At 35.5% G+C, this 27,539-nt stretch overlaps 2 protein-coding genes across 2 annotated transcripts in view; both read right to left on the bottom strand.

The window, feature by feature from the left end:
* Window positions 1-259, bottom strand: part of LOC306870028 (protein PRRC2B-like) — a 37,222-nt gene extending 36,963 nt beyond the window's left edge. Inside the window, exon 1 of the mRNA XM_079417058.1 lies at window positions 81-259. The gene's annotated coding sequence lies outside the window, so the exon portion shown is untranslated. The remainder of the gene's footprint in view (window positions 1-80) is intronic.
* A 3,596-nt stretch (window positions 260-3,855) lies between these two features.
* On the bottom strand, window positions 3,856-26,018 carry LOC306869658 (SEC14-like protein 2). Its single transcript, XM_079416508.1, has 12 exons — window positions 25,849-26,018; window positions 25,509-25,584; window positions 19,680-19,723; window positions 15,867-15,929; window positions 14,053-14,241; window positions 13,402-13,497; window positions 13,242-13,302; window positions 13,021-13,104; window positions 12,395-12,501; window positions 7,361-7,500; window positions 4,963-5,132; window positions 3,856-4,871 (listed from the first exon to the last, which is right to left on the bottom strand). The coding sequence occupies exons 1-12, from the start codon at window positions 25,900-25,902 to the stop codon at window positions 4,768-4,770; spliced, it is 1,188 nt and encodes a 395-aa protein (XP_079272634.1). The 5' UTR covers window positions 25,903-26,018; the 3' UTR covers window positions 3,856-4,767.
* Between the last annotated feature and the right edge of the window lie 1,521 nt (window positions 26,019-27,539).

Raw genomic sequence — 27,539 nt, 5'->3', positions numbered from 1 at the left:
GCGACACAAACACTGAGACATCCTGCGACAAACCGGCCCCAAACCCGCGAATAACCGCACAGAGCGCGCTAATAACTCACCGATTGAACGTATGACTGTCGCTTCAGATCACATATATCGATATATTTCCACCGGATAGAGAAACTCGGCAGGATGGATGCAGATTTCTCTCTGTTTTTCTCTGTTCGCTTGTTGTCAGTTTCCCGACCTGAGAATGAAGCTGTTGCTGCAGTCGCGAGAAATCGAGTCTCCGGTCTCCACCCGCGATCGGGTCTCCTTCAGGACCCAGGCGGTAGCTGTTTTAAATGCCTGATCAAAACTTGTTATAGCGACTGGGTTTTTTCTTTTTTTTTTTTTTACAAAAGAACATACAAGGGCAATAACATTTAAATTAAATCTATAAAGAAAATTAAATAGGAAAAGCAAGAAGAAAATGACATGTCAGTAAACAAGCACAAATAATTTCAAATTATATATAACAAAAAAAAAAAAAGATTAAAGGCTTCAAAGTAGTTTTTTCTTATTTCTTTTAACGTATACAGGAAGTGACTTATTTTTATTCACTGCCCATTTACATTTGTGAATAAAGAATTTTCCATATATGATGAGTAAATTCCCAATATACCATATTTTGAAATCAACAGTATACTCATAAAAAATAAAGCATCATTTTCTTTGAGTTGCAATTCAATATTAGTACTTTGTTTTTAAAAAATATATATAATAAAAAATCAAAATAAAAGCTTAACAAAAAGCAGCATTTAATAGCATTATGCTGCAGACAAAGACCACATAGTGTGTTTAATGTTTTATTTTTGTAAAAGCAACAGAATGTAATCAACAGTTATTTAAACATATGCACATGGATAATGACAATATACAAGAAACCGTGTTTACAATTTACAGTAACCTGTACATACCTTTTTAACGTATTTAAATGCTATAAAACTTTCAAAACTTTAACTTAAACTTTATAAAACTAGCAACATGTCATAAGTAATGCACCAGTAAAATATTTAAATAAAAAAATAAAAAAATTCCACATTTGAAATAAATGAATAAACAAGCATGCAAAGCTGCTTGGATTCTTCTTTATACTTTTGTCTCAATGTATTGTGCCTTGATTTACTATTCACGCAATCTATTGTGTTGATTACATTAAATAAAAGAGAAAAAAGAGAAAAGAATAAGGCCTCCACCTGCCGAGGACACGTGTAATACCAAAAAGATCAGCTAGGTGTCACCCATGCTCCCTTATAACTATTATGATACTATTTTAGGTATTTTCGTATTTAATCATTTGTCCATATTTTGTACAATAAACACGTTCAGTTGATAAAATACTCAATCAACGTGTACACGTGTCACCACGGGGCACAGAAGGTAAGAATAAAGGCTTGAAAAATCCAGTCTCCACCTAGAGGACCCCTAAGAGGGAGGCCGTCGCGACGCCTGTTTGAAAAAGTTAGCAATTTTGTTGCTAAATTTAGCAACTTTTCACACCACCCTAGCAACTTTTTATTCCAAAAGCACCTAGCAACAAATTTAGCCATTTTTAAAATTTATTTGGCAATTTTTAGAAACTTTTGATAGGTGACTCGAGGCACACATTTTCCATCTAAACTACACAAGAGGAAATAAAAAATTGCCTAGCAGATTCATTAAGTTAGCTGCTATTTGCAATTGTTCAATTTAACAATAATATTGAATAATTGTTCATTTATGATACACCTTGTACCTGTGATTGTTGATCAGTTAGTACACTGTAAGAAAAATATCTAGAAAAATGAAGGTGCTAGTAATTTTCCAGGACATTATTCATTATCCATTGTAGCTCTGTAACCCCACAGCCGCAGACATATCACCCTGCAGCCCAACTGGTTGCCCACTGAAGCTAAGCAGGGTTGAGTACTGGTCAGTACCTGGATGGGAGACCTCCTGGGAAAACTAGGTTGCTGTTGGAAGAGGTGTTAGTGAGATAATTGCTCACCCTGTGGTCTGTGTGGGTCCTAACGCCCCAGTGTAGTGACGGGGACACTATACTGTAAAAAGCACTGTCTTTCATCCGAGGTCCTGACTCTCTGTGGTCACTAAAAATCCCATGGCACTTCTCGTAAAGAGTAGGGGTGTAACCCGGTGTCCTGGTCAAATTCCCTCCACTGGCCCTTATCAATCATGGCCTCCTAGTAATTCCCATCCACTTGATTGGCTCTATCACGCTCTGCTCTCCACCTGTAGCTGGTGTGTGGTGAGCGCACTGGTGCTGATGTACTGTGGATGCTGCACACTGGTGGTGGTTGAGGAGAGACCCCCCCCCCCCCCCCCCCCCCCCCCACACACACACACACACACACACATACACACACACATACACACATGATTGTAAAGCACTTTGGGTGTACAGCAATACACAATAAAAGCGCTATATAAATGCATCATTCATTCATTCATTCAACCCCAAAAACACAAAATACAATGCGTAATTTAAAATTCAGGTAAAAAAAAAAAAACCTGTGAAAAATCAATACTTAAAATTCCTTCACATTAACAGTAGATTGTGCCCTATTTTTACAGAATTTTCTTAGAGTGTAGAATACTAACTAACTGCTAATACAACGCTTAAAACTATAATTGTTCAAAATGTGTAGTTTTTACTAGTTTACTAGCTAATAAAAAAATTCAATAATCCAATGTTGTATTTAAAAATACAGTTACTGTATATTTTAATATTATATTATGTTATATTACTATACAAACAAATCTAAATTGACATATAAAATGTATTTTTTTATTGAGACGATGTAGTGACGTCAATTGATCAGAGAATTAAAAAAAAATGTATCTCGGTTTCCACAAAATATTAAGCAGTACAACGTTCGAGTCTCCGGCCGGCAGGGATTGTAGGTGGGGGGAGTGAATGTCCAGCGCTCTCTCCACCCTCAATACCACGACTGAGGTGCCCTTGAGCAAGGCACCGAACCCCCAACTGCTCCCCGGGCGCCGCAGCATAAATGGCTGCCCACTGCTCCGGGTGTGTGTGTTTACGGTGTGTGTGTGTTCACTGCTGTGTGTGTGCACGTTGTATGGGTTAAATGCAGAGCACGAGTGGGTCACCATACTTGGCTGTATGTCACTTCACTTCACTTCAAATTCAGCACAGGTGCCTGTTACATATACAATGACATGTTGAGACCAAGAACCATAATCTGACCAACTATTAGCACTTTTAGCAGTAAAAATGGTAATCAATCTTACTTTTCATACTCAGATTAGACCAATCTACCTTTTTATGTAAGGTGTATGTGACTTTTTATGTAACTTGTGAAGTTCACAATAGTAATGTTTTTATTGTATTTTTGAAAAACAGTCTTGGTGGTCTTAAGAGCCTTTAAATTAATATAATAGATTACTGTTTAAGCACCACAAAGATTTCCAAACTTAGAAGAAGAATAAGTCTCGAATGCTCACCAAGGCTGTATTTTTATTTTAAGTGCAAACTAACTATTCACACTAATATTGTGAAATATTATTAGAATTTAAATTGAGTGTCTATGTATGTGAATGTGCTTGTATGTGTTAGTTTATTATAAGACAGATTTCCATTTTAATGGCACCTTCTAATGGGCAAAGATGTAACTACTGACCTCATTATAAAGAATTTACATGTTTCACCAACAGATGGAGCCATCAGATACAACTACATCACACATTGATAAAATGCTTAACATAACCATGCTTTAAAAATAGACCCCCCCCCCCCCCCCCCCCAATAGATTTAGTCTGTGCATGGTAACTGATTGTTTAAAAGTATGCATAAATATAGGTCAGAAAGACATGAAAACTGGGATTGTTTTTGCTATTGTAATGTATATGTTTAATTAGTTAATTAATCAAAATCAAAACAATATCACTTATAAATTAAATTAATATTTCAAAACCAAAAGAGACAAATCAGACAAAATACAATGTGGCCACTTTCAGAACAGATGCATGTTGCTGGAATCAAATACAAGCACTGTTACTGTAAACACAAAGACCTGAGGTATAAAATCTTACAATGAAAAGTTTACATCAATTAGTTAAATAAAAAAAAGGATTAAAAAGAACGCAAACCACCCATGACATGTCGACATCATACTCTGTATCAAGTCAAATGCTCTTTGTAAACAAAATATTTCAAAAGGTTCACAGATTTGTGTGCATCAACAACATAAAATGAGGTAATAATTTAACCTCTTACCACATTCTGAGGGAAAACTGTGCAGACTCGTCTGAGTTCATTATCTAAATGAATTCATGATCAAAAGGAACTAAACAGATAAAGAAAGTTCAAGAACATTAGTTAAGGCAATCATAAAGAGGGCACACAAGGGTAAGCTCAAATAATACATACCAAGACAGTTTCAGTCTAGTAATTTGCAACAGTTGTTACACTTGATGAACCACAGCTCACTGATAAACTCAACACTTCATTAATATATGATAAATCAACTTGATAACATCTTAGACAAATGTAATGTAAAGAATAACACTGACATTGAAGTCAGGATCCAGATATATTGGTGGATGAAACAGTCTGTCATTGCACATCGATCACTGAAGAGTCCATTTCATCCCACCATTTTAATGAAGTGATTAGTCAGTTCAATTAATGTACATATGCTCATTTTCAAAAGCAGGATTATTATAATATTTTCCTTTTATAGTACAGCAGATATACTGTATAAAATGTCATATATATTGTCTGCTTGCTAGTTGCCATAATATCTAACGCTCTGATTGGTTGACTTGACTAGGTAGGAGGACCTCCACTGTGAAGCTGACCGTTTTGGACTGGAAGATGCTGTATGTGTTGTCAAATCGCAGTACATCTGAATAAAACCAAATTCAGTAAATCCACATGCATGTTTAATGTTCATCTCAATTGGTGATATAAAATAAAGCCTGTAAGTCTGTACTTACACACTCCTGGTTCTGGGCAGGTGAGGGATCCGTCCTCAGGTACCAGGTGTGCGTTGTAACGCTGATTTGGCACAATTTCCTTCATTTCACTGGCCTTCATCCACTCTCTCATCTTCTTCTTTTTATAGACACCGAAACCTATGTCAGCACCATCACAGGTGAACTGCCATCTGAAGAAGAGAGTAGAGCATCACACATAGACTGAGTTCCTGTAACGTGAAGCTCTCCAGCTGATGCAGCGGTACCATATGTCTATACTCATATACTGATAGGATGAATAAACCAAAATAATTAATAATTTATAACATTTTATTATTTAATAGGTCAAAAGGTTAAAGGAGTAGTTAACTTCCAGAACAAAAATGTACAGATAATGTACTCACCCCTTTGTCATCCAAGATGTTCATGTCTTTCTTCAGATGTAAAGAAATTTTGTTTTTTGAGGAAAAAAGTTCAGGATTTCTCTCCATATAATGGACTTATATGGTGCCCCTGAGTGTGAACTTCCAAAATGCAGTTTAAATAGTGAAGTGACATACGGCCAAGTATGGTGACCCATACTCAGAATTCGTGCTCTGCATTTAACCCATCCAACATGCACACACACAGCAGGGAACACACACACACACCATGAACACACACCCGGAGCAGTGGGCAGCCATTTATGCTGCGGCGCCCGGGGAGCAGTTGGGGGTTCGGTGCCTTGCTCAAGGGCACCTCAGTCGTGGTATTAAGGGTGGAGAGAGCGCTGGACATTCACTCCCCCCACCTACAATCCCTGCCGGCCCGAGACTCGAACCCCCAACCTTTGGATTACAAGTCCGACTCTCTAACCATTAGGCCTAGTCGTGGCCTAATCAGAGCTCTTGAATGCAGCTTCAAAGAGCTCTGACGGGTATGTCGAAAAACTCCCATCTCATTTTCTCCTCCGACTTCAAAATCGTCCTACATCGCTTCAGAAGTGCTTACAAAATGAACATGCAAAGAAGGTCAATCGGCCTTTAAAAAAAACGTAAAACAGCGATTTAGGACAATTTTGAAGTTGGAGGAGTAAATGAGATGGGAGTTTTTCGACATACCCATCAGAGCTCTTTGAAGCTGCATTCAAAAATTCACGCAGAGCTAGACAAGATGAGCGTTTGAGGGTAAAAAGTATATAAATTGTACATTTTTTTAAATAACACCCTTCGTCCTTGGCTGGGATCGTTTAGAGCCCTTTGATGCTGCATTTAAACTGTATTTTGGAAGTTCAAATTCGGGGGAACCATAGAAGTCCATTATAAGGAGAGAAATCCTAAAATTAAAAAAACATAATTTCTTTACGACTGAAGAAAGGCATGAACATCTTAGATGACAAGGGGGTGAGTACATTATCTGTAAATTTTTGTTCTGGAAGTGAACTACTCCTTTAATATTTAAAGGGTTACTCCACCCCAAAATGAAAATGTCGTTCCAAACCCGTAAAAGCTTTGTTCATCTTTGGAACACTTAGATCCACTTATAATGTTATCAAGATTTAAATAATCTTGATAACATTATAATGAAATAAAAAAAAAAACAATTTAGAATAGGCTATTTTCTGTCCTGTCCTGTAACCCCCCTCATCAGAACGCTCTGTTTGAGTAGGTGTGGCGGATTGTAGACTCGCAAGTAAACGCCCACTGCTATGACTGGCTAATAGTTGTGTATGTTTAACAGTGTACATTCCTCATAGATGGACGTACTGTAGCTGTGATTTAGGTCAAAAACAAATAAACAATTCTCTCATAAACACCAAATATGTGAATCGGTGGGCAGGGCTAAACAGGCAGTGATGCAGAAGCAGGTGTTGATGATCTTCTGCGGAGGCGGTGCTTATCCACACTATTACATCATAGAGTAGAATGTTTCAAAAGCTGTTGTTTTGGCAGACTGCCTTCAATATAAGCTGTTTTTAGACTAATTAAAAAGTTTTGAGTTCTGAAACTTACAAGATGCTTTTATAGTACAATGATCTCTTATTTGTCAAAATCTCAAGGGAATTTTGCTTTCTCAGGTTATGTCCCCTTTAATGCTCATGATCAATCATGAAAGTTGCTGAAAATGTTTTTAATGTTTTGTCAATGTAATTACCACAAAATTATATCCAAACCCAGGCCTTTCCAACCCAAAGTTTGTAAAGCCAAATGCATGTCCCATGCAGAGAGAGCGTTGCTGGTTAGCTAGTTTTGCATTTAAGGTTTTGGTAGTTTTATGCATCGTTTTCCAAAAATAACCTTTTTTACAGCACATTTGATGTCATGGATCAGTGACTGGTTCATGGAAAACTCCAAGTCTATTACCAGTTTCAGAAAGTGTTTTTGTGTTGTATTAGTTTTAGAAAAAAAAACACGTTTTTGTGTTTCCTCAGATTGCTCACCTTAGCGCACAGTTTGGTGCAAGTAGCTCATATTCCACCTGATGAGATGAGCCACGGCCAATAGTCACAGACTGATCATAGTCCACTTTAATGGAGTCTCGAACATAGTAGGTCTTGGGAATCTCTGATCCGAATGTAATCTGAAAAAAAACAAAACAGAACAGAAACCTTCTTTTAACGTGCTTAGCTGAGAATAATTGGTAATAATCAGAACTGAAAATGAAAAGAAAAAAAACAAAGGAGGATGAAACTTACAGAAGCATCATGAGTGCAAAAGAAAAAAAACCTGACATTTTAACATTAGTAAAGCATTTTATGGAAAATAAGAAAACAGAAGGAAAAAAACAGACAGGAAAGGAGCCCAAATTAAAATGGCTTTTAATAAGGAACACAAACTGCCTTTACAAGTACCGTTGAAGATTGATTATCCTACATATAGGCCGAGAATTCTACTTGAAGAGTTTGAAGAGAAAAACGTTGGACAATTACAGCCTGCAGATGTGTTCATGTTTATTCTTTTCAAAAGCTCAAAATCCAGTAAAATACAGAAATAAGAGTTTAAATTGTCACTAAAAACAATAAGAAAACAAACTAGACAACATTAACATCAGACACTTTATAAAGAGTTAAGGTCACGTTGTCTGGAGTCACAGACTCAAATATAAAGATGATGTTTGACAAATGCACCGTCACTCAAAATGATGCACTTTCATGCACATTATTATTTTCATACACAGAAACAAATGTAGACACTCAAAATCACAGATAATGGTGCATATTAAATGACTCAACATCCCAATTCACATACTATACATTCTATGGTAAATGCATCCCAAATAATGTTGTTTAAAAAAATATATATATTTTATTTAACAATGACGCATTCAATTGATCAAAATCGACAGTAAAAAAGTATAATGTTATGATTTCCAAAACAGTAAAATAGTTTCTATTTTAATTAAAAGCTAAAAAAATCTTTCTATTCATCAAAGGCGGCTAAAAATATATCACAATTTCCACAAAAATATTAAGCAGCACAACTGATTTGAACTATTATAATAATAAGAAATGTTTCTTGAACATCAAATTTCTGAAGGGTACTGAAGATTGGAGGAATGGCTGCAAAAATTCATCTTTGACATCATAGGAATAACTTCTATTTTAAAACATTTAAATAAAAAATATTATTTAAAATTATAATATTTGAATGAATGAATGAATAAATGATGCATTTATATAGCGCTTTATTGTGTAGTGCCATACACCCAAAGCGCTTTACAATCATGTGTGTGTGTGGGGGGGGGGGGGTTCTATTACATAATATTACAGTTTTTCTGTATTTTTGATAATACAGTCTTAGTGAGCCTATAAGAGACTTTCAAAAACATTTTAAAAAAAAAATCTCACCAACCACAAACTATTGAACAGCAGTGTAATATAATTAAAGGTGGATAAAATCTAGTCTTATATTAAGTTTTGTTGTTGAATATTCCATTTCATTCAGAAATGTGTCAAAAAATGAAAATAAAGAGTACTGAACATCATTTATAAAGTTGATGTTAGGTCATTGAATTTAGTGAGTACAGGGAAATATTTAGATGCTAACACTCGCATAATTTCTCATTAAACACTCAAAAGTACATATTTTTGTACTGTATAGTAGAAGCATGTGAATTGGGATTTAGCCACAATCTTATTACTCACTCCATAAAACATCCTTGAGTAAAGACATTCCAATAGAAGCCTGTTGTTCTGTGATTTCCATAAGTCTTTCAGTTTTACAAATATTTGTAACTAAATAACTAAATATCCGTCCACTTTGAGTCTTCCGAGGCCTTTTTAGCACTTCCAGTCCAGAAGGGGACACCGGCTTTACCTGTGTATCTACATACAGACATAAAACGCCTCAGTTCAGAACGCTGAATGTGATTCATGTTTTAAATCCTACACGTGCACTAGCACAGAATTCATTTTAGAAATAGAAATTTAACCCTCTGGTGGTCTTTGGTCATTTCAGATCGAAGAATTTCAATGTTATACTTTTTTTTTTTTAAATTGTAATTTATTAGAATGGCAAAGAATTTGGTGATTTTTGTGGCACTTGTCATATGAACACAAAAATATCACGGTTTTAAAGGAAAAGTTTTAAAAATAAAATTTACTGAACATTTACTCAACCTCAAGCAACAGATAGAGGTATAATAATATAATATACAATATTACCTAGCAATGGTTTGAAGTTAATAACATCTTCATAAATGAATTTTATTTACAAACATGCAGCTTAATCGATGGACTGCAGTGGATTCATATGGATTATTTGTGGATTATTGTTATGTTTTTAATTGGAATTATTAAGCTATTTCCCTAATACATTTGTAGTAGATCATGATGTCTCTTATAGCATCATATACAAGCCAGTGAAACTTTGCGATGCCAATTCTCATGAAACTGTCATCTTGTTCCTCGTATTTAGATTTCGGTGGTTTAACAGCAAGACTGTATCCCCAAATGAAGATCCAGATTTGCGATTACAAGAAACAACTGCTAAACTGCTGATGGTAAATTAGGTTGTGTTACTACTCCAACTGTATCTTCCTGATTTGATTTGCTAATATCTCTGACTAATCTTTTTTTTTTTTTACTACACTGTGAATTAGACCATGATTTACAGTATTTGTAATTTAAAATAAAACAAAAAAAAACTGTCCAGCAAATTTTTTGTCACATTTTGATGGCTGGTGGTTAATTTTGGACCCTGTATATACACTGTACAATTAACCTTTTTGTTTGTTTGTTTTATATAAATAATTAAATATTTAGTCAAATATCTAAACATACTAAAAACTATGGAAGATTATTACAGCCAAGGGACAAAAAAGGTAACTGTGACTATTTAATCTCACAATCAGACTTTTTTATTGAACTTCTGAGAAAAAATGCTGAATTGCGAGATATAAACTGGGGGGGGGGGGGGGGGGTCATAATAGCATGTTAATTCACATTTGCAAGAAAAAACATCATGAGATAAAAAGATGCAACTACCAGTTTTATTTTCTTCATGGCAGAAACAAAAAAAAGATGCAAGATGCAGACTTAGAATACTGAGAAAAATGGAAAAAGAACTGAGAGATAAAAAGTCCCAAATATAAACATAACTGAAAAATTATCTTAAAGCCAGTGCTTGAAGTGGAAAAAAAGAAAACTCACCAACCCCCCCCCCCCCGTTTATAAATAAGTACTTTTTAATAATTCACAATGTATGTATAGTGCCACAATCAATCAATCAATAATTAAATAAAAGTTGTCAATACAAATTAGCACAGGTCAAGCTGCAATACCAAACAGGACCACAGGGAGACGCCAAAGACCACTAAATCGCCTGATTTAATATACGGATCCATTCAGAATCGCTAAATCGACCACCGCATCAGCTTTCATTATAAAACACTCTTGCTTTTAAGCCAAATACACGCTGAAAAGAATAATTTTACTGACATCTGGTCGTAAGTCACTATTCTCTCCGTAATCGCTGATAAAATCGGCATTAGCGCTGTTTTGAGCTTACTGTTTGAATTCGTTCACTGGATCCTTGGACTTTCCAGGAGTTTGCGGTTTAAAATGATGTGATTGCAAAAGCCTGCTTCTTTTCATTTTAAGATATGATTTTCCTTACAAAGTACTGATTCAAATTAGTAATCAATAATTAATTATTATTCTACTACTCCTCGCGCCTCCCCTCTCGCGCACCACTCAATGAAGACCGACTCTGCTTGAGTTCATTCACGTGATTGGTCGAGATGAGAGGTGATCCCGCCTGGGTAGTGTGATTTACATAGTTTCTATATCATTTCTAATCATATATGGGATCATAGCCTAATCACCCAGACCCTGACTATTTTACTCTGAGTACCGGCAACATGTCAGAAGTGCCGGTACGCACAAAACAGTGCAGGTACTCTAACGGCTAAAATATAGAAGTAGGCCTACTGCTTAAAGGGATCATGAACTGCCTTTGTTTTTTATTTTTGTACTGTTCTCTGAGGTCCACTTATAATGTTATCACGGATCCAATATAGTCGACAGCACTGTCTTTCAGTTTTAATCTTTCTGAAAATCCCACGTCGAATTGTGCCTTGTTTGTGAACGAATCTGCGGTAAAATGAAGTGAACCAAGGACCAAGTTCTTACTGACATGGTCCAGAACTTCATTAAAAATAAAGTTCATTCATTCTTTCTTTGGGATCAGAAGGAAGGCAACGCAAAGACAGTTTTTTCAGAACTTGGCACTGCAAAGCGTCTTGTTGTCTTCAGAGCATTTTTATCGTTTGGTTTCTGTGCAGACCTTTCTTGTTATTCACACTACATGCGCGAATTGGTGGGCGGGGCTAAACAGGCAGTGATGTTGAAGCAGGCGTTGATCTTCTTCTGCGGAGGCGGTGCTTATCCACACTATTACATCATAGAGTGGTACATTTCACAAGCTGTCGGTTTGGCAGACTGCCTTCAATATAAGCTGTTTTTAGACTAAAGAGAAAGTTCTGAAACTTACAGGATGTATTTATAGTACAATGACCTCATATATGTCAAAAGATCAAGGGAACATTGGTTTCTCAGTTCATGACCCATTTAATTCCAAACACATTCTCTGAAACCTCTTAATAACTTACACAGGTGGTCTGAGTGCAGTTCAGCACAGATATAAACATTTTCATAAACAACCAAACTCAGAAATTCTTTAAATTTCTAAAATAAAGAATCCTACAGTGCTTCAATGCTAATTTCAGAATAAAGTCTCAGATAGAGGACGCTCTAACAATCGAGGAAATCGGTTTTGCACATGGGTTAGACCTCAAGGTTCATAAAACGGAAACTGCTGACTAATTCTCATGTGGTTTCGCAACTTCCTTGATATCATAAGTGCCATTAAATTTCAACTGAAAGAAAAAAAAACTGTGTAGTTACACCAAAACATTAGCTCGTTAGCAAGTCAACGTCACTCAGAATGATGTGTGCCTTTTGTTTTTTACTCACCCTGGTTCTACATCTGGGGTCACCATCAGGGTCGGTCAGTTTGCCTCCATAGTACGCTGGGAGCTCCTCGGGGTCGATGTGTTTCTGTAAAACCTCCTGCCAGTTTGCTAAGAAGACAGAAACAGAATTGGTTGAGAATTTTGAGGCTCAGCGTTTACAAACAAAAAACGGGAAATGGGAAACTCACAGCAAATAATTCAAATGAAAGTTTGCATTGTACAATAATCTTGCTGGTTTGATCAATTCCTCCTAGCATCAATTTTAAAAACTAACCACAGCCTTTCTGTTTCCTTTGTTTTTAAGAATTCTGAGCAAATAGTGTGTAAAAACACTGAAAGTCTGTGGTAACGGACAGAATGTCAAACCAACAGTACGAACACAATCAAGATGAATACCCAGAATATTCCTTTGGGAAACTAAAGCAACATGAAAAAATTCCCAATTTTATATTTTAGAACACAGAATGGTGGCAATGGTCTAGAAACACAAATATTTTTCGTTATTCTGTTTTCATTTTTTACATACTTATCCAGATCTAGAAACTACTAAAGTCAAATTTGATACATTTCCATACTGCGTAGGATCCCTGAAAAAACATTAGTGCGGTAAGATATGTGTTCGCTTACATCCCAGTACGACGACCTTCCGGCGAGTGTCCTCACTTAATAAATGTTTCACCAGATTGTAAGCCACAGGAAACAGTTTGGGTGCTGCAACAGAAACAGTCTTGAGATTCAGATTTCAAAAGCAGTATATCACAGTGACAAGCAAAATATGTATTGCTTATTAAATAACTGTAGAAATATTCCAAATTAATAACTGACAAAGTTTGGAAAATACTACTGACCTTTAATGACAAGTAACCTCTTGAGTCCCTCTGGATAGTTATCTTCAAACATAGTGAGAAGCTATGAAAGAACATTAAAGACATAAATATGAGTCTAATGCAACTGAAAGAACCAAACAATATATTAATAATTGAGATACATATTTAAAAAAATACACACTTCTCCATAAGTCTCTATAGCAGGCTTATATAAGTGCTTCATTCCCAGACCTTCACAGTCATAGACCATAATAATGGACTCAACGTTCCTACCCAACTGGGAGGGAAGATAGAGAAAACAGACATACATAAACTATTAAATACATATAAAAACCATGATATGATTCATTATAACCTCTATTCTTTGGTGAAAGTGATCATCTGGAATAAACTACATGATTTTGCCTCAATTTGTTTTGTTCAAAATGACTTACTATTACAGTGCAAGGGATTCTAAACATCTGAACCTACTGGATGCCAAATATTTATTTGAAGTACACCCTGAGAATTTAGGATAAAGTTTCAATAATTGAACTACATATTTGCATATTTACAGTTCTCTGATGTTAGCTAATGGTCACATGGCATGCATGTAAACTAAATATTTCACAGTTTGTGTTTTATTTTGATTCATTATATACAGTATAGGGCTGCATAACAAATTACACTGCAGTTATTTTGTCATATTTTGCAATTGGAGAGAGCCCCTAAAGGGACATGGTGATAGAATAAATATATATACAATTTTAAATAGGAAAAAAATGCTTTTAATGCTTTTACACTCACTTGCAAAGTTTTTCCCCTAAACTATTCCTCACAGCTGTACACCTACCCGTTCACTCTGTAGGTCACACTCTTTCTGCAGAACCTCACAGTCTCTGACTTTAGACTTAATTAAGTCCTGCTTGGACACCGAATGCATCAGACCCTTAGGGTCCAAAGGTCCGATGACATCATACCAGATCGGGCTCCCTTCACGGTCATGGCCACACATGCCACCAGACAGATACTTGTCTATTACCTGAGCACAAACATAAACATCAAGAGTAAATCACAGAATTAATCTCTTAAATGGAGAGTTTGATGTATTATGCATATACACTCAACATCAACATTGCAAAAATCCTTTCCCACTCTATGTACAATATTTACTGAAACCTACTAACCCACAAATAAGGTTAATTTAGAAATGACCATGCATGCTTCCCAATGTGCACAATATCCATCCTAAATTCTATGTGATATTAGTCATTTTCAATACTATTTAGGGCAGACGGGGTGGATAGTATGCACATTCTGACCTCAGAAGACTACGGAGAGTAGTCCGGACTGCTGAGCGAATCATTGGTACAACCCTCCCCAGTCTCCAAGAGCTGTACTTATCCAGAGTGAGCAAAAGTGCTGGTAAAATCACTCTGGACTCCTCACATCCATCACACTTCCTCTTTGAACTGTTACCGTCTGGTCGACGCTACAGAGCTCTGAGCACCAGAACGACCAGACACAGGAACAGTTTCTTCCCTCAGGCAATCCATCTCATGAACACTTGACAATAAACGCGGAACACACAACTCTATTATACATTATTTATTCACCACACATACTTATTTTTTCATTTCAAATTTGCACATATCAGACCTGTACACACATAATTGTCTATATTATATATTGCGTTTTTGCTGTTTTGTACATTGCCTATTTGGATATTTGTATATTCCTCGTATGTGCAAACATACCTGGCCAATAAAGCTCATTCTGATTCTGACATTGAGACGCAGGGCATGTTTATAACGAGTGGGCAGGTTAGCCATTACATCGTAATAGAGGTCATATGCACCAAAGTCTTAAAAGGGATAATTCACCAAAAAGGAAAATTTTCATCACTTACTCACCCTCAAGTTGTTCCAAACCGCTATGAGTTTCAACATTTGTAACCAAACCTAACCGTTGACTTCCAGTGTTTTTTTTTTTATACTATGGAAGTCAATTTCTACCAGCAATTCTTTGTTTCCCAACATTCTTTAAAATATCTTCTTTTGTGTTCAACAGAAGAAAGAAACTCATACAGGTTTGGAACAACATGAGGGTGAGTAAATGATGAGGAGAAGGTTTATTTTTTGAGTGAACTATCCTTTTAAAGGAACAGTAGCAAAAACCACCTGTTCTATTCTTGAGGTCAAAAAACATGCCTGTTTTATGGATTAATATACTAAAACGTCAATTCTAAATGGCACCTTTTAATCAATGGCAAACTTTTAAATTGATAAGAATAAAAATTATAATAATACCAAATGTTTTTGATTTCAGAAGGATCATATGACACTGAAAACTAGGGTAATGATGCTGAAAATTCAGCTGTGCCATTAGAGAAAAAGTTAACTATATTAAAACAGAAAATATATAATAATGTTTATTATTGTTATTAATTAATATAATAATAAATAACTTTAAAAAATAATATTCACAATATTTCTGATCAAATAAATGCAGCCTTGGTGAACAGAATAATCTTCTTTCAAAAATAATACAATGCTACTGATCCCAAACGTTGAACAACAGAGAAATATATATATATATATATATTAAAAAAGATATGTTATATATAAAATACATGTAATCTTTAATCCTAAAACAAATGCGTCATACCTCTGGCACCTGCCACTCCGTAAGGATGGTGTCAACTTTCATGTGTTTTCGAAATTCCATGTGCTGCACATGAAAAACAACACATGATTAAAAACAAGCCTGTGTTTTTGCCCTAAAACTGTATTTACATGATCAGGATTGAGAATCATCATCACAGCAAGCTTTGCCAGCGTTATCAGTTCTGTCTGAATAACATAATTTGCCGCCATGAGTCTCTGTGTGTTAGTTAGATACCGCTGTGCTTTGACCTGAGGTTCAATGGATACTGGTAACAGAGTTCAGAGATACAACAAGATGGTGAGCAAAAAGTCTGTAATAAAAGACCCATGGACTACAGAAGCATCACTCACACAATTGGAAAACAAACAGCACTTTGAACACCCAATAGCATAGAACGATCACGCTGTAATCGCCCATAAGCTGTGATTAGGGAGTGACGTGACTCATTAATTAAAACCTGAAAAGCACACTTGACTGCAGAACTGCTATCTGCAACACATTCTAGTCAAAGGTGCTGCATGAATACTTCTATTATTATTACAGATTAATAATATAACTGCCAGCCCAGAAAAAAATACATTAAAATAATTACGTTTTATGTTTTTGAAAAAGAAGTCATCTCTGCACACCAAGGCTGCATTTATTCGACTTAAAATACAGTAAAAACTGTTTTTTCTATTTTATTTTCAGCATCATTACGCTAGTCTTCAGTGTCACATGATACCAAACTTTTGAATGTTAGAGTATCACAGTTTCCACAAAATATTAAACTGTTTTCAACACTGATAATAATAATAAGAAATGTTTCCTGAATAGCAAATCAGCATATTAGAATGATTTCTGAAGGATCATGGGACACTGAAGACTGTAAAATTCTGAAACGTCAGCTTTGCATCACAGTATTAAATTACAATTTAAAACAATTACTTGAATTTTTAATACTATTTCACAATATTGCTCTTTTTACTGTATTTTTGATCAAATAAACGCAGCCTTGGTGAACATAAGAGACTTCTATGAAAAACACTGACATTTTTTGTTGTTGTTTTTGAGAGTATTATCAACACACAGCAATAAACTGATGCTATGAGTGACAAAATCAGCAATCCTCTCTTTGAAATTCACAAGAGTTTCACCAGGTGTAAACGGGCCTAATATTAGTGTGATCATATTGCATTACAGTTATTCAACATGTCATTTAAAGCCTTTGGGTAATGTACAATGGGCATTGTGAAGGTCAGTCACGCCCAAATTCATCACAATGCATCCAGAGATTCATAGAAATGTTCTTCTTTCAGTACAGTTTGGCACAGTCTGTGCCCAAAGGTTAAAGAATGACACATTATTCTATGGAAGTATATGTGTAGCTAAATTCAATTTTAAATGTAATATGCAAAATGGCAATGCAATATGTAAAATGGAAATGTATTTATGTATTTATGTATTTAAATTTACATTTTCCCATACATATGTGCAACATTTAGTGCAAAATGAAAATGAAAATTATATAATTTACACTTGCCATTTTCTACATAGTTTTAATATGCAAATTAAAACATATTTTAAAGCTGTATAAATTGCGAAATTAAAAATGACCCGATAAAAATGTCCAGTGGACCCGAACATCCTGTATGTAATATAACTGTGTAGGAGGGGTGTACAGTGTGTGTGGTCATTGAAAATTTGTTCTGATATATGTACTTCACAGAAAACGAGCCAAGGCCAATGAGTTTGAAAAAATAATTAATCGTATCATTTTTCTTTTGACAAAAAGTGAAAAGGGGTCCCACAGACCCAAACACCATACAAGGGTTAAATGCATTGACACTTACATATATGATGTTTCAATTGCATTTTCATTAAATACCCCGCGATGAATATAGTTTAAGTCATTGTGGATTTGAAAATGCATTCCAAGCCGAGAACGCCCCCTACCTGTCAAGCATTACATCAAGGCGGGGCTCGGCAACAGGACGCACGATAGCTCAATATTCACCATTAACAAAACACTTTTCACCTGCCTGAACATCTCTCACCGTTTACACTCGGATTGATGCGCATAAGCAAGCAGACAGTGCTACTCTACACTTATTTACCTATTTGCCACCTTAAACTGTGTCTACATCGGACGCGACAGTTGTCATGTCGCATCGGGCCGCGTCCATTGTAGACAGCATCACTGATTATAATGGGTTCAATGCTGTCTTTTGCCATGCTGCTTGCGTCAGGTGTAGACATGTTTCCTTATTTTTTCTCGCACGTCCCGTGGCACCTATAAGCGTCGTGCCTGCCTCAAGAGTTCTCAGTGTTTACACCCCGATCGATGCCCGTTACCATACAGAAAACGCTGCCACTTTCACTGTGCCTGCCCCAGACGACAGTTCACCAGTCAGATCGAGGTGCAGCTGCCACAGCCAAGGTGTCCGATGGACAGTAAGAGATGTTGTGGCAGGCGCGTGAAGTTCAGGTGCCATGGAACACATGCTATTTTACGTAATAAAAATAAAAGAGTAATAAAATATAAGGTAAGGTAGTAAATAAGTGTAGAGTAGCACTGTCTGTTTGCTTATGCACATCAATCCGAATATAAACAGTGAGAGATGTTGAGGCAGGTGAAAAGCGTTTGGTTAATGGTGAATATTGACCTATCGTGCGTCCTGTTGCCGAGCCCCGCCGTGATATAATGATTGACAGGTAGGGGGCGTGCACGGCTCGGAATGCATTTTCAAATCCACAATGACTGAAACTATACTCATCGCGGGGTATTTAATAAAAATGCAATTGAAACGTCATATATGTAAGTGTCAATGCATTTAAGAAAAATAAAAGACATTTAAATCACCATTTTTCTGCACCTTTGGCTCTTAATGCATTTTGAAATTCTCACTGCATTTTGCTACAATTATCACGCGGTATCACGATGAAAATGTCTGAATGCATTTAGGAAAAACAGCATTTAAATGACAATTTTGCTACAGTTTTTGCTTGGACATGTTAAACATATCTAATCAATTTGGGTAATATATTTTCATTTTAATTTTGCAACTTATAAAGCTTTAAAATATGTTTTTAATTTGCATATTAAAACTAGTGTAGAAAATGGCAAGTGTAAATTTTCATTTTAATTTTGGACTAAATGTTGCACATATGTTTAGGAAAATGTAAATTTAAATACAGAAATGCATTGCCATTTTGCATATTACATTTGAAATTGAATTTTGCTACACACGTGCTTCCATATTATTCAGTATTGTGAACTTAAACTAGTGATACCAAGAGTTTGTTTATACACTCAATTAATAGCAACGTTAAATATGACGATATACATTACTGTTCATAAACTTTAGGGTCAGTAAGATTGTTTTTAAATAAATATATATTTTTAATATATTTATTCAGCAAGGATGCATTAAATTGATCAGAAGTAAAGACATTTATAACATCACAAAAAAATTCTATTTCAAAGAAATGCTATTCTTTAACTTTTGATTCATCAAAAAAAATCCTGAAATAAATACTTTCACACTTCATTTAGCAGCACAATTATTTTTAACTAATAATAAGAAAAAAATATCTGCTGAAAATTCAGCTTTGCAATCACAGAAATTAAATTTTTATTATTTCTACTACTATTATATACTATACTCTTATAGTATTTTAATTAGTATATATACTGTATGTATAAATATATATATATATTATTTTTCCACCTTGGTGAACATAACCTTCTTTCAAAACAGAATCTTACCGATCCCAAACTTTGAACAGTAGTGTAAATACTGCAAAACTCAATGAAATACGTTTGTGTGATACCTTGCGCAGCATGGCCTCAGCTTTCTGAAGATGGAAATTTCTGGCTGTAAAACAAGAAAGACAAGTTGCAAAAAAGATTTGTTTAAAAATGTGGAGGGAAAAACTAAAAGTAACTGTTTTTCATCCATTATAACTAATTTATTACAGGAAGCTTAAGTGTCTTGCAGGGTTTGAACCCACAAACTATTCGTTTCCAACCCTAATCTTTAACCACAAGACTTGTACACAGACAAAATCCATAAATAAACTGGCACAATCACAGTAAAAAGAGCAAACATGCTGTTCATGTGTCTTAACTCAGTCAAGATAACCTGCATATAACTGGAAGCCTTGTGCCACTGAAGGTTACTACTTGGTGACAGATTAACTGTTCAGTTGAAAAGAGGGAAAGTTTGTAGACCTGCAGACCCATGAGCAGACTAGTTAGGTTGCAGTGTGCTGACCTTCAACATATTCCCATGTAGATAGGCTTACTTTGGAGGGAAAAGCCTATCCTCAAACAAGTATTAACACAAAATACATTCATTACAAACTGAACCCAACGCAATTTCATTTCCACAATCCTGTAAAGTCAGTGGATTAGTTTTATTGTCATCTAATCACACTTGTCTGTACCTGACCGGCCTAGAGACACAACTGACCCAGAATTAGTCAGACATGGAGTCAGACATAAGTATTTAATACTCAAAGAAGATTATGTGACACAGCTGACAAAAGCACTCAGTGTTTTGTGGAATGGTTATGTCAAACTCTTATGAATACTTTTAACGGTGATACAGTGCCTTCTCTTCTAAAATACACCATTAATTAAAGTAATTTAGCTATCAGTAGCAGCAAAGACAAACTCAGTGGTAGAACTTATAATATCATAATAAAAAAAGTTTAAAAAATTATATTACAATTAATTAATATATAATAGATTATATTTGTATTTTTAGTATTATTAGTTATTATAAATATAACAAAAAATTTATATATGTATCAATAATACACAACACACACACACACAATTTAACAAAAATCATTCAAACAAATGATTCTTCTTTTTTTATTCATAGTATGTTGATATTATTTGCCTGTGCAGAAATCACCGCTATTATGTCACAATAATTTGGGTGGTTGCCAGAGCATGTTGGTGTGTTTTTTTTAGAATGTTGCTAATGCAGTTGCCAGGGTGTTCTGGGTGGTTGCTAGGTGTTTGCTTACTGGCTCATCCCCAAGTTTCTTGACATCTTTATGACATTCTGGTCACTAGATAGGGCTTCAATGAGTCTGTGGGATTTTTTTCATCCATGTTATTGTCCACAATTAAGCAAATGTGTCTAATCGCTAGGAAAAAGTATCAGACAATGCTCGTGTTTGTTGCACAAATAGTGCAGGATGAGTTACACATATTGAGGCTAAGGCTTTGTATAAATTCCTTTTAGTATAAGCAAAAATGTGACCCTGGAGCACAAAACCAGTCTTAAGTCGCTGGGGTATATTTGTAGCAATAGCCAAAAATACATTGTATGGGTCAAAATTATCAATTTTTCTTTTATGCCAAAAATCATTAGGATATTAAGTAAAGATCATGTTCCATGAGGATATTCTGTAAATTTCCTACTGTAAATATATTAAAACTTAATTTCTGATTAGTAATATGCATTGCTAAGAACTTAATTTGGACAACTTTAAAGGTGATTTTCTCTATATTTAGATTTTTTTGCACCCTCAGATTCCAGATTTTCAAATAGTTGTATCTCGGCCAAATATCATAAACCATGCATCAATGGAAAGCTTATTTATTCAGCTTTCAGATGGTGTATAAATATCAATTTGACAAATTGACACTTAAGACCAGGGTCACAAATTATAGTGATATAAGACTTATTTAGCAAGTTACATACACTGCCATTCAAAAGCAAGTTCATTCATTCATTTAAAGTAGTCAACGTTTCAAATGGTGATGTTTTTAAAAGAAGTCTCTTATGTTCACACAGGCTGTTTGATCAAAAATTCTGTCAATTACAATTTAAAATAACGGTCTTCTATTACAATAGATTTTAAAACGTATTTTATTCCTGTGATGCAAATCTGAATTTCCAGCATCATTACTCCAGTCTTCAGTGTCACATGATCCTTCAGAAATCATTCTAATATGCAGCTCAAGAAACATTTCTAATTATTGTCAATGCTTTTTTTCAGCATTCTTTCATAAAATAGAATTTTTTTGTAACTATAAATGTATTGTCACTTTTGATCAACTTAAGCATACTTGCTTAACAAAAAGTGTTAATTTCCTACAAAAGAAAATAAAAAAATACTGCTCCTAAACCTTTGAACAGTATGTATGCATGTAAACGCATGAACTATAGTACCTGTGCACTCAATCTTACACAGCAGTGAACTCATATCACATCACTGCAGAACTCAAATGACGCGTTTCACAATCTGGTGTTTATCTTATCAACACTCGCGAGGCACTTCCGCCTTTATTAACGAAATGTGCATGTGTCAACTGTCTCTAACCCAGCACAAAAAATTGTAATACTGGTATGCAGAAGTACATGTGACCCTGGACCACAAAAGCAGTCTTAAGTCGCTGGGGTACATTTGTAGAAATAGCCAAAAATACATAGTATGGGTCAAAATTATCTATTTTTCTTTTATGCCAAAGATCATTAGGATATTAAGTAAATATCATGTTCCATGAAGCTATTTTGTAAATTTCCTACCGTAAATATATCAAAACTTAATTTCTGACTAGTAATATGCATTGCTAAGAACTTCATTTGGACAATATTAAAGGCGATTTTCTCAATATATAAGATTTTTTTGCACCCTCAGATTCCCGATTTCCAAATAGTTGTATCTCGGCCAAATATTGTCCTATCATAACAAACCATACATCAATGGAAAGCTTATTTATTCAGCTTTTTGAACATTTTTGAAATTGACCCTTAAGACTGGTTTTGTGGTCCAGGGTCGCATATATGAATAACCCAGGTCACAGTCATGATTAATGACATTTTCGAGCTTCCATAATGCATGCTAGATGGCGTCACTGTTTATATGAATGTAGTAATTAATTAAACAATTCCATCTGTAGTCCTGCATAAAATCTAGTCTCTGTCTGGTGCCTAGAAATCCCTGCAGAAGACTGGCTGCATTCAGAAACACAAAACAGCCTTTGTCAAAACCCAAGAACAGCCTCTGTAAGGCCACCAGCGAGGAGTCCAAACGCCACTCTAGAAGGTCAGCTAAAAGTTTAGAGACCATATACATTTAGCAGACGACTGAAACAACTTTCAACTGAGGAACAAAAGATAAACTTAGAGGAACTTTCATAACTAACTTCAATATTAAACTTAACTAGCACTCCAGTTAAATCTGAACCACTTTTCTTTTTCAGTGTGCGCTTTCTATTTCTAAATAAAATAGCCATAAAGATTCAAATAACTTACAATTTAGAACATTTCTAACCGAAGGCCTAATCTATCATGTATTGTGAGTTCCAGGAGTTTCTGAACTCGTCTTTGCCTCTCCTCACTGCAGAGACACACGCAGCATTGATCCGATTACACTGATTCATACTGTCTGAACACGAGTCAGTACAGGACATGTCTCTTTCTATAATCTCGTGTGAAACCTGATTCTATTCTACAGACTGGATCATTCCATCAGATTCTATTCTATATTATATATACCAAATCGTTCTGTAAGATTCGACTCTATATATAGTATCATTCTATATGGTTATGTTTTATAGATTACACTTTATACATATGGTCATTATATTCAACAAATTGTATTTTGCGCTTCTATTCTACAGACATGATCATTTTATTTAAAAAATGTATCATTCTATACAACTCTATTCTTTAGGCAGTATCAGATTTGATTTAATAGTTGCCATTATATTATGATTACTAGAGACATTCCACAATCTATAGGTCATGCACATTCTTTTACATTAATTAAGCTTATCAATGCCTGTCATTATATTGATATCTATGAAACAGAGACTAAAAATAATAATTTTTTATGTATTATTTTACATAACATAGATTTATGTGTATACAGTCAGGTCCATAAATATTGGGACATCGACACAATTCTAACATTTTTGGCTCTGTACACCACCACAATGGATATCAAATGAAACGAAGAAGATTTGCTTTAACTGCAGACTGTCAGCTTTAATTTGAGGGTATTTACATCCAAATCAGGCGAACGGTGTAGGAATTACAACAGTTTGCATATGTGCCTCCCACTTGTTAAGGGACCAAAAGTAATGGGACAGAATAATAATCATAAATCAAACTTTCACTTTTTAATACTTCGTTGCAAATCCTTTGCAGTCAATTACAGCCTGAAGTCTGGAATGCATAGACATCACCAGACGCTGGGTTTCATCCCTGGTGATGCTCTGCCAGGCCTCTACTGCAACCGTCTTCAGTTCCTGCTTGTTCTTGGGGCATTTTCCCTTCAGTTTTGTCTTCAGCAAGTGAAATGCATGCTCAATCGGATTCAGGTCAGGTGATTGACTTGGCCATTGCATAACAGTCCACTTCTTTCCCTTCAAAAACTCTTTGGTTGCTTTTGCAGTATGCTTTGGGTCATTGTCCATCTGCACTGTGAAGCGCCGTCCAGTGAGTTCTGAAGCATTTGGCTGAATATGAGCAGATAATATTGCCCGAAACACTTCAGAATTCATCCTGCTGCTTTTGTCAGCAGTCACATCATCAATAAATACAAGAGAACCAGTTCCACTGGCGGCCATACATGCCCACGCCATGACACTACCACCACCATGCTTCACTGATGAGGTGGTATGCTTAGGATCATGAGCAGTTCCTTTCCTTCTCCATACTCTTCTCTTCCCATCACTCTGGTACAAGTTGATCTTGGTCTCATCTGTCCATAGGATGTTGTTCCAGAACTGTGAAGGCTTTTTTAGATGTCGTTTGGCAAACTCTAATCTGGCCTTCCTGTTTTTGAGGCTCACCAATGGTTTACATCTTGTGGTGAACCCTCTGTATTCACTCTGGTGAAGTCTTCTCTTGATTGTTGACTTTGACACACATACACCTACCTCCTGGAGAGTGTTCTTGATCTGGCCAACTGTTGTGAAGGGTGTTTTCTTCACCAGGGAAAGAATTCTTCGGTCATCCACCACAGTTGTTTTCCGTGGTCTTCCGGGTCTTTTGGTGTTGCTGAGCTCACCGGTGCATTCCTTCTTTTTAAGAATGTTCCAAACAGTTGTTTTGGCCACGCCTAATGTTTTTGCTATCTCTCTGATGGGTTTGTTTTGTTTTTTCAGCCTAATGATGGCTTACTTCACTGATAGTGACAGCTCTTTGGATCTCATCTTGACAGTTGACAGCAACAGATTCCAAATGCAAATAGCACACTTGAAATGAACTCTGGACCTTTTATCTGCTCATTGTAATTGGGATAATGAGGGAATAAATCACACCTGGCCATGGAACAGCTGAGAAGCCAATTGTCCCATTACTTTTGGTCCCTTAACAAGTGGGAGGCACATATGCAAACTGTTGTAATTCCTACACCGTTCACCTGATTTGGATGTAAATACCCTCAAATTAAAGCTGACAGTCTGCAATTAAAGCACATCTTGTTCGTTTCATTTGAAATCCATTGTGGTGGTGTATAGAGCCAAACGTTAGAATTGTGTCGATGTCCCAATATTTATGGACCTGACTGTATATTAGTATAGAACAGAGGGCATTTTTCTCTCTCTCTTTCATTCAACTTAAGCAGAAAATGTATATTTAACCAACTAATTGTTAACTGTGCATCATGAATATGAGTGAAGTAGCTCACCTCTCAGCCATCGGAGCAGAAAGTGGTCACTCTGGGATGGACACTGGGGTAGAATATCCTTAACATTCTCTCGAAACTTAAGAAAACAGATGAATAATTATGCAATGTCACAGTAAGAATTTGCTCATGCACATCCGCAACATCTATTCACGTGCTGGCAACACTGCAAACTTCAGCAGTTTCGTAATTTACACAACTCAGCAAAAGAGCGATTAACTAACACTTTTGTACTCTTCTGCTTTCAGAACGAGTGTGATTTCCATCTGCGGTGAGTGTGGCCTGATCCGGAGAAATAAATCCGCGACATATTCTTGACAGGAATAAAAGAATAATAATTCACCTGAGCCAAAGCGTTGGCTTGTTTCACGCTCAGATCTCCAACTCTTCCGCTCATGTCGCCACGAGTCCACCAGGAATAACTGTGTAACAATCAGCCAGAGTCAAAGTCATAGACTGAGACAGAGAGACCGCGAGCGCTCAGTGATGTTTCATGCCCCTCCCACCAGCTGTGCTGCGTCTCTACCGCTGGGGGCTTAGGAAATCAATACATAATCTTTATTTATTAGTAATTATTACTATTATTATTATTATATTGGATAGTTTGTTACATATACTTTAGTGGAATTATTTTAGTGGATTATTATCATTAGCTGCTACTACCCATTTTTGTGTTGTTTTTTTAGGTTTGTGTTTGGATTATTGTACGGTTGAAAGATCCAAACATGGCCCATTATAAGATTTCTTACAGAGTCAGGCACTTATTGATTTTTTTATCTGTTGGTATTCGATATAATTTTTGATGCTCTGTATCTAAACAAAATGTCCAGGACCTCCAGCAGAAATATAGGCCCACAACATCAAAAATACAGCAGTATATTTCATTGTACACATGGGGAACATCTTGAGTGTTTGCTGCTAAAAAGCTCATTTTTTTGTTTCATCTGACCATAGAAGCCAGTCCCATTTGAAGTTCCAGTCGTGTCTGATAACTGAATATGCTGGAGTTTGTTTTTGGATGAGCGAGGAGAATTGTTCTTGAAACCCTCCCAAACAACATGTGGTGATGTAGGGGCTGTTTGACCATTTGTTTTAGGTTTTCTGACCCCGAGACTCAACTATTTTCTGCAATTCTCCAGCTGTGGTCCTTGGAGAGTCTTTAGCCACTCAGACTCTCCTCCTCACCGTGCATTAGGACGATATAGACACACGTCCTCTTCCGGGCAGTTTCGTAACATTTTCTGTTGATTGGAAATTCTTAATTATTGCCCTGATGGTGGAAATGGGAATTTTCACTGCTCTAGCTGTTTTCTTAAAGCCACTTCACTAATTTGTGAAGCTCAATTATCTTTCGCTGCACATCAGAAATATATTCTTTGGTGTTTCTCATTGTAATGGATGATTAAGGGAATTTGGGCTTTGTTTTCCCTCCTATTTATATTTCTGTAAAACAGAAAACCATGGCTGGATAATTTCATGTTCATAATCACCATGGAGTGCTCAAAATTGTGAATATGTATGGGAATATACTTCAGAGATATTTTACTCATATGAATTTCTAGGGGTGCCAATAATTGTGTCCAACGTGTATTTGAGAAAAACATTTATTTCATAATTTATTTCAAAATTTACCAAGGGTGCTGATATTTTTGGCCATGACTGTATATGTATATATGTATATATATATATATATATATATATATATATATACACACACACACGTACATACATACATATATACATATATATATATATATATATATATATATATATATATATATGTAATATATAATATATTATGTTACATTATATGTTAAATATGTTAGTGTAAAAACTAAATTATCATTATTATTTTATGTGATAGTTTGTTACATAATGCATGAAACTAAATAATGTTTTTACTTACAAAAATAATGATATTATAAATAATTTATATTAATGTTGTTGCTATTATTATTATTATCATCATCAGTTACTATTATTAATATGTGATAGTTTGTTACATATATAGAAGTGCAAGAAACAAAACATTGT

Source organism: Barbus barbus, assembly GCF_936440315.1.
Source record: "Barbus barbus genome assembly, chromosome: 5".
NCBI lineage: Eukaryota > Metazoa > Chordata > Actinopteri > Cypriniformes > Cyprinidae > Barbus > Barbus barbus.
Note: the sequence above shows the minus strand (reverse complement) of the source record. Positions and strands in the feature narration are given on the sequence as shown.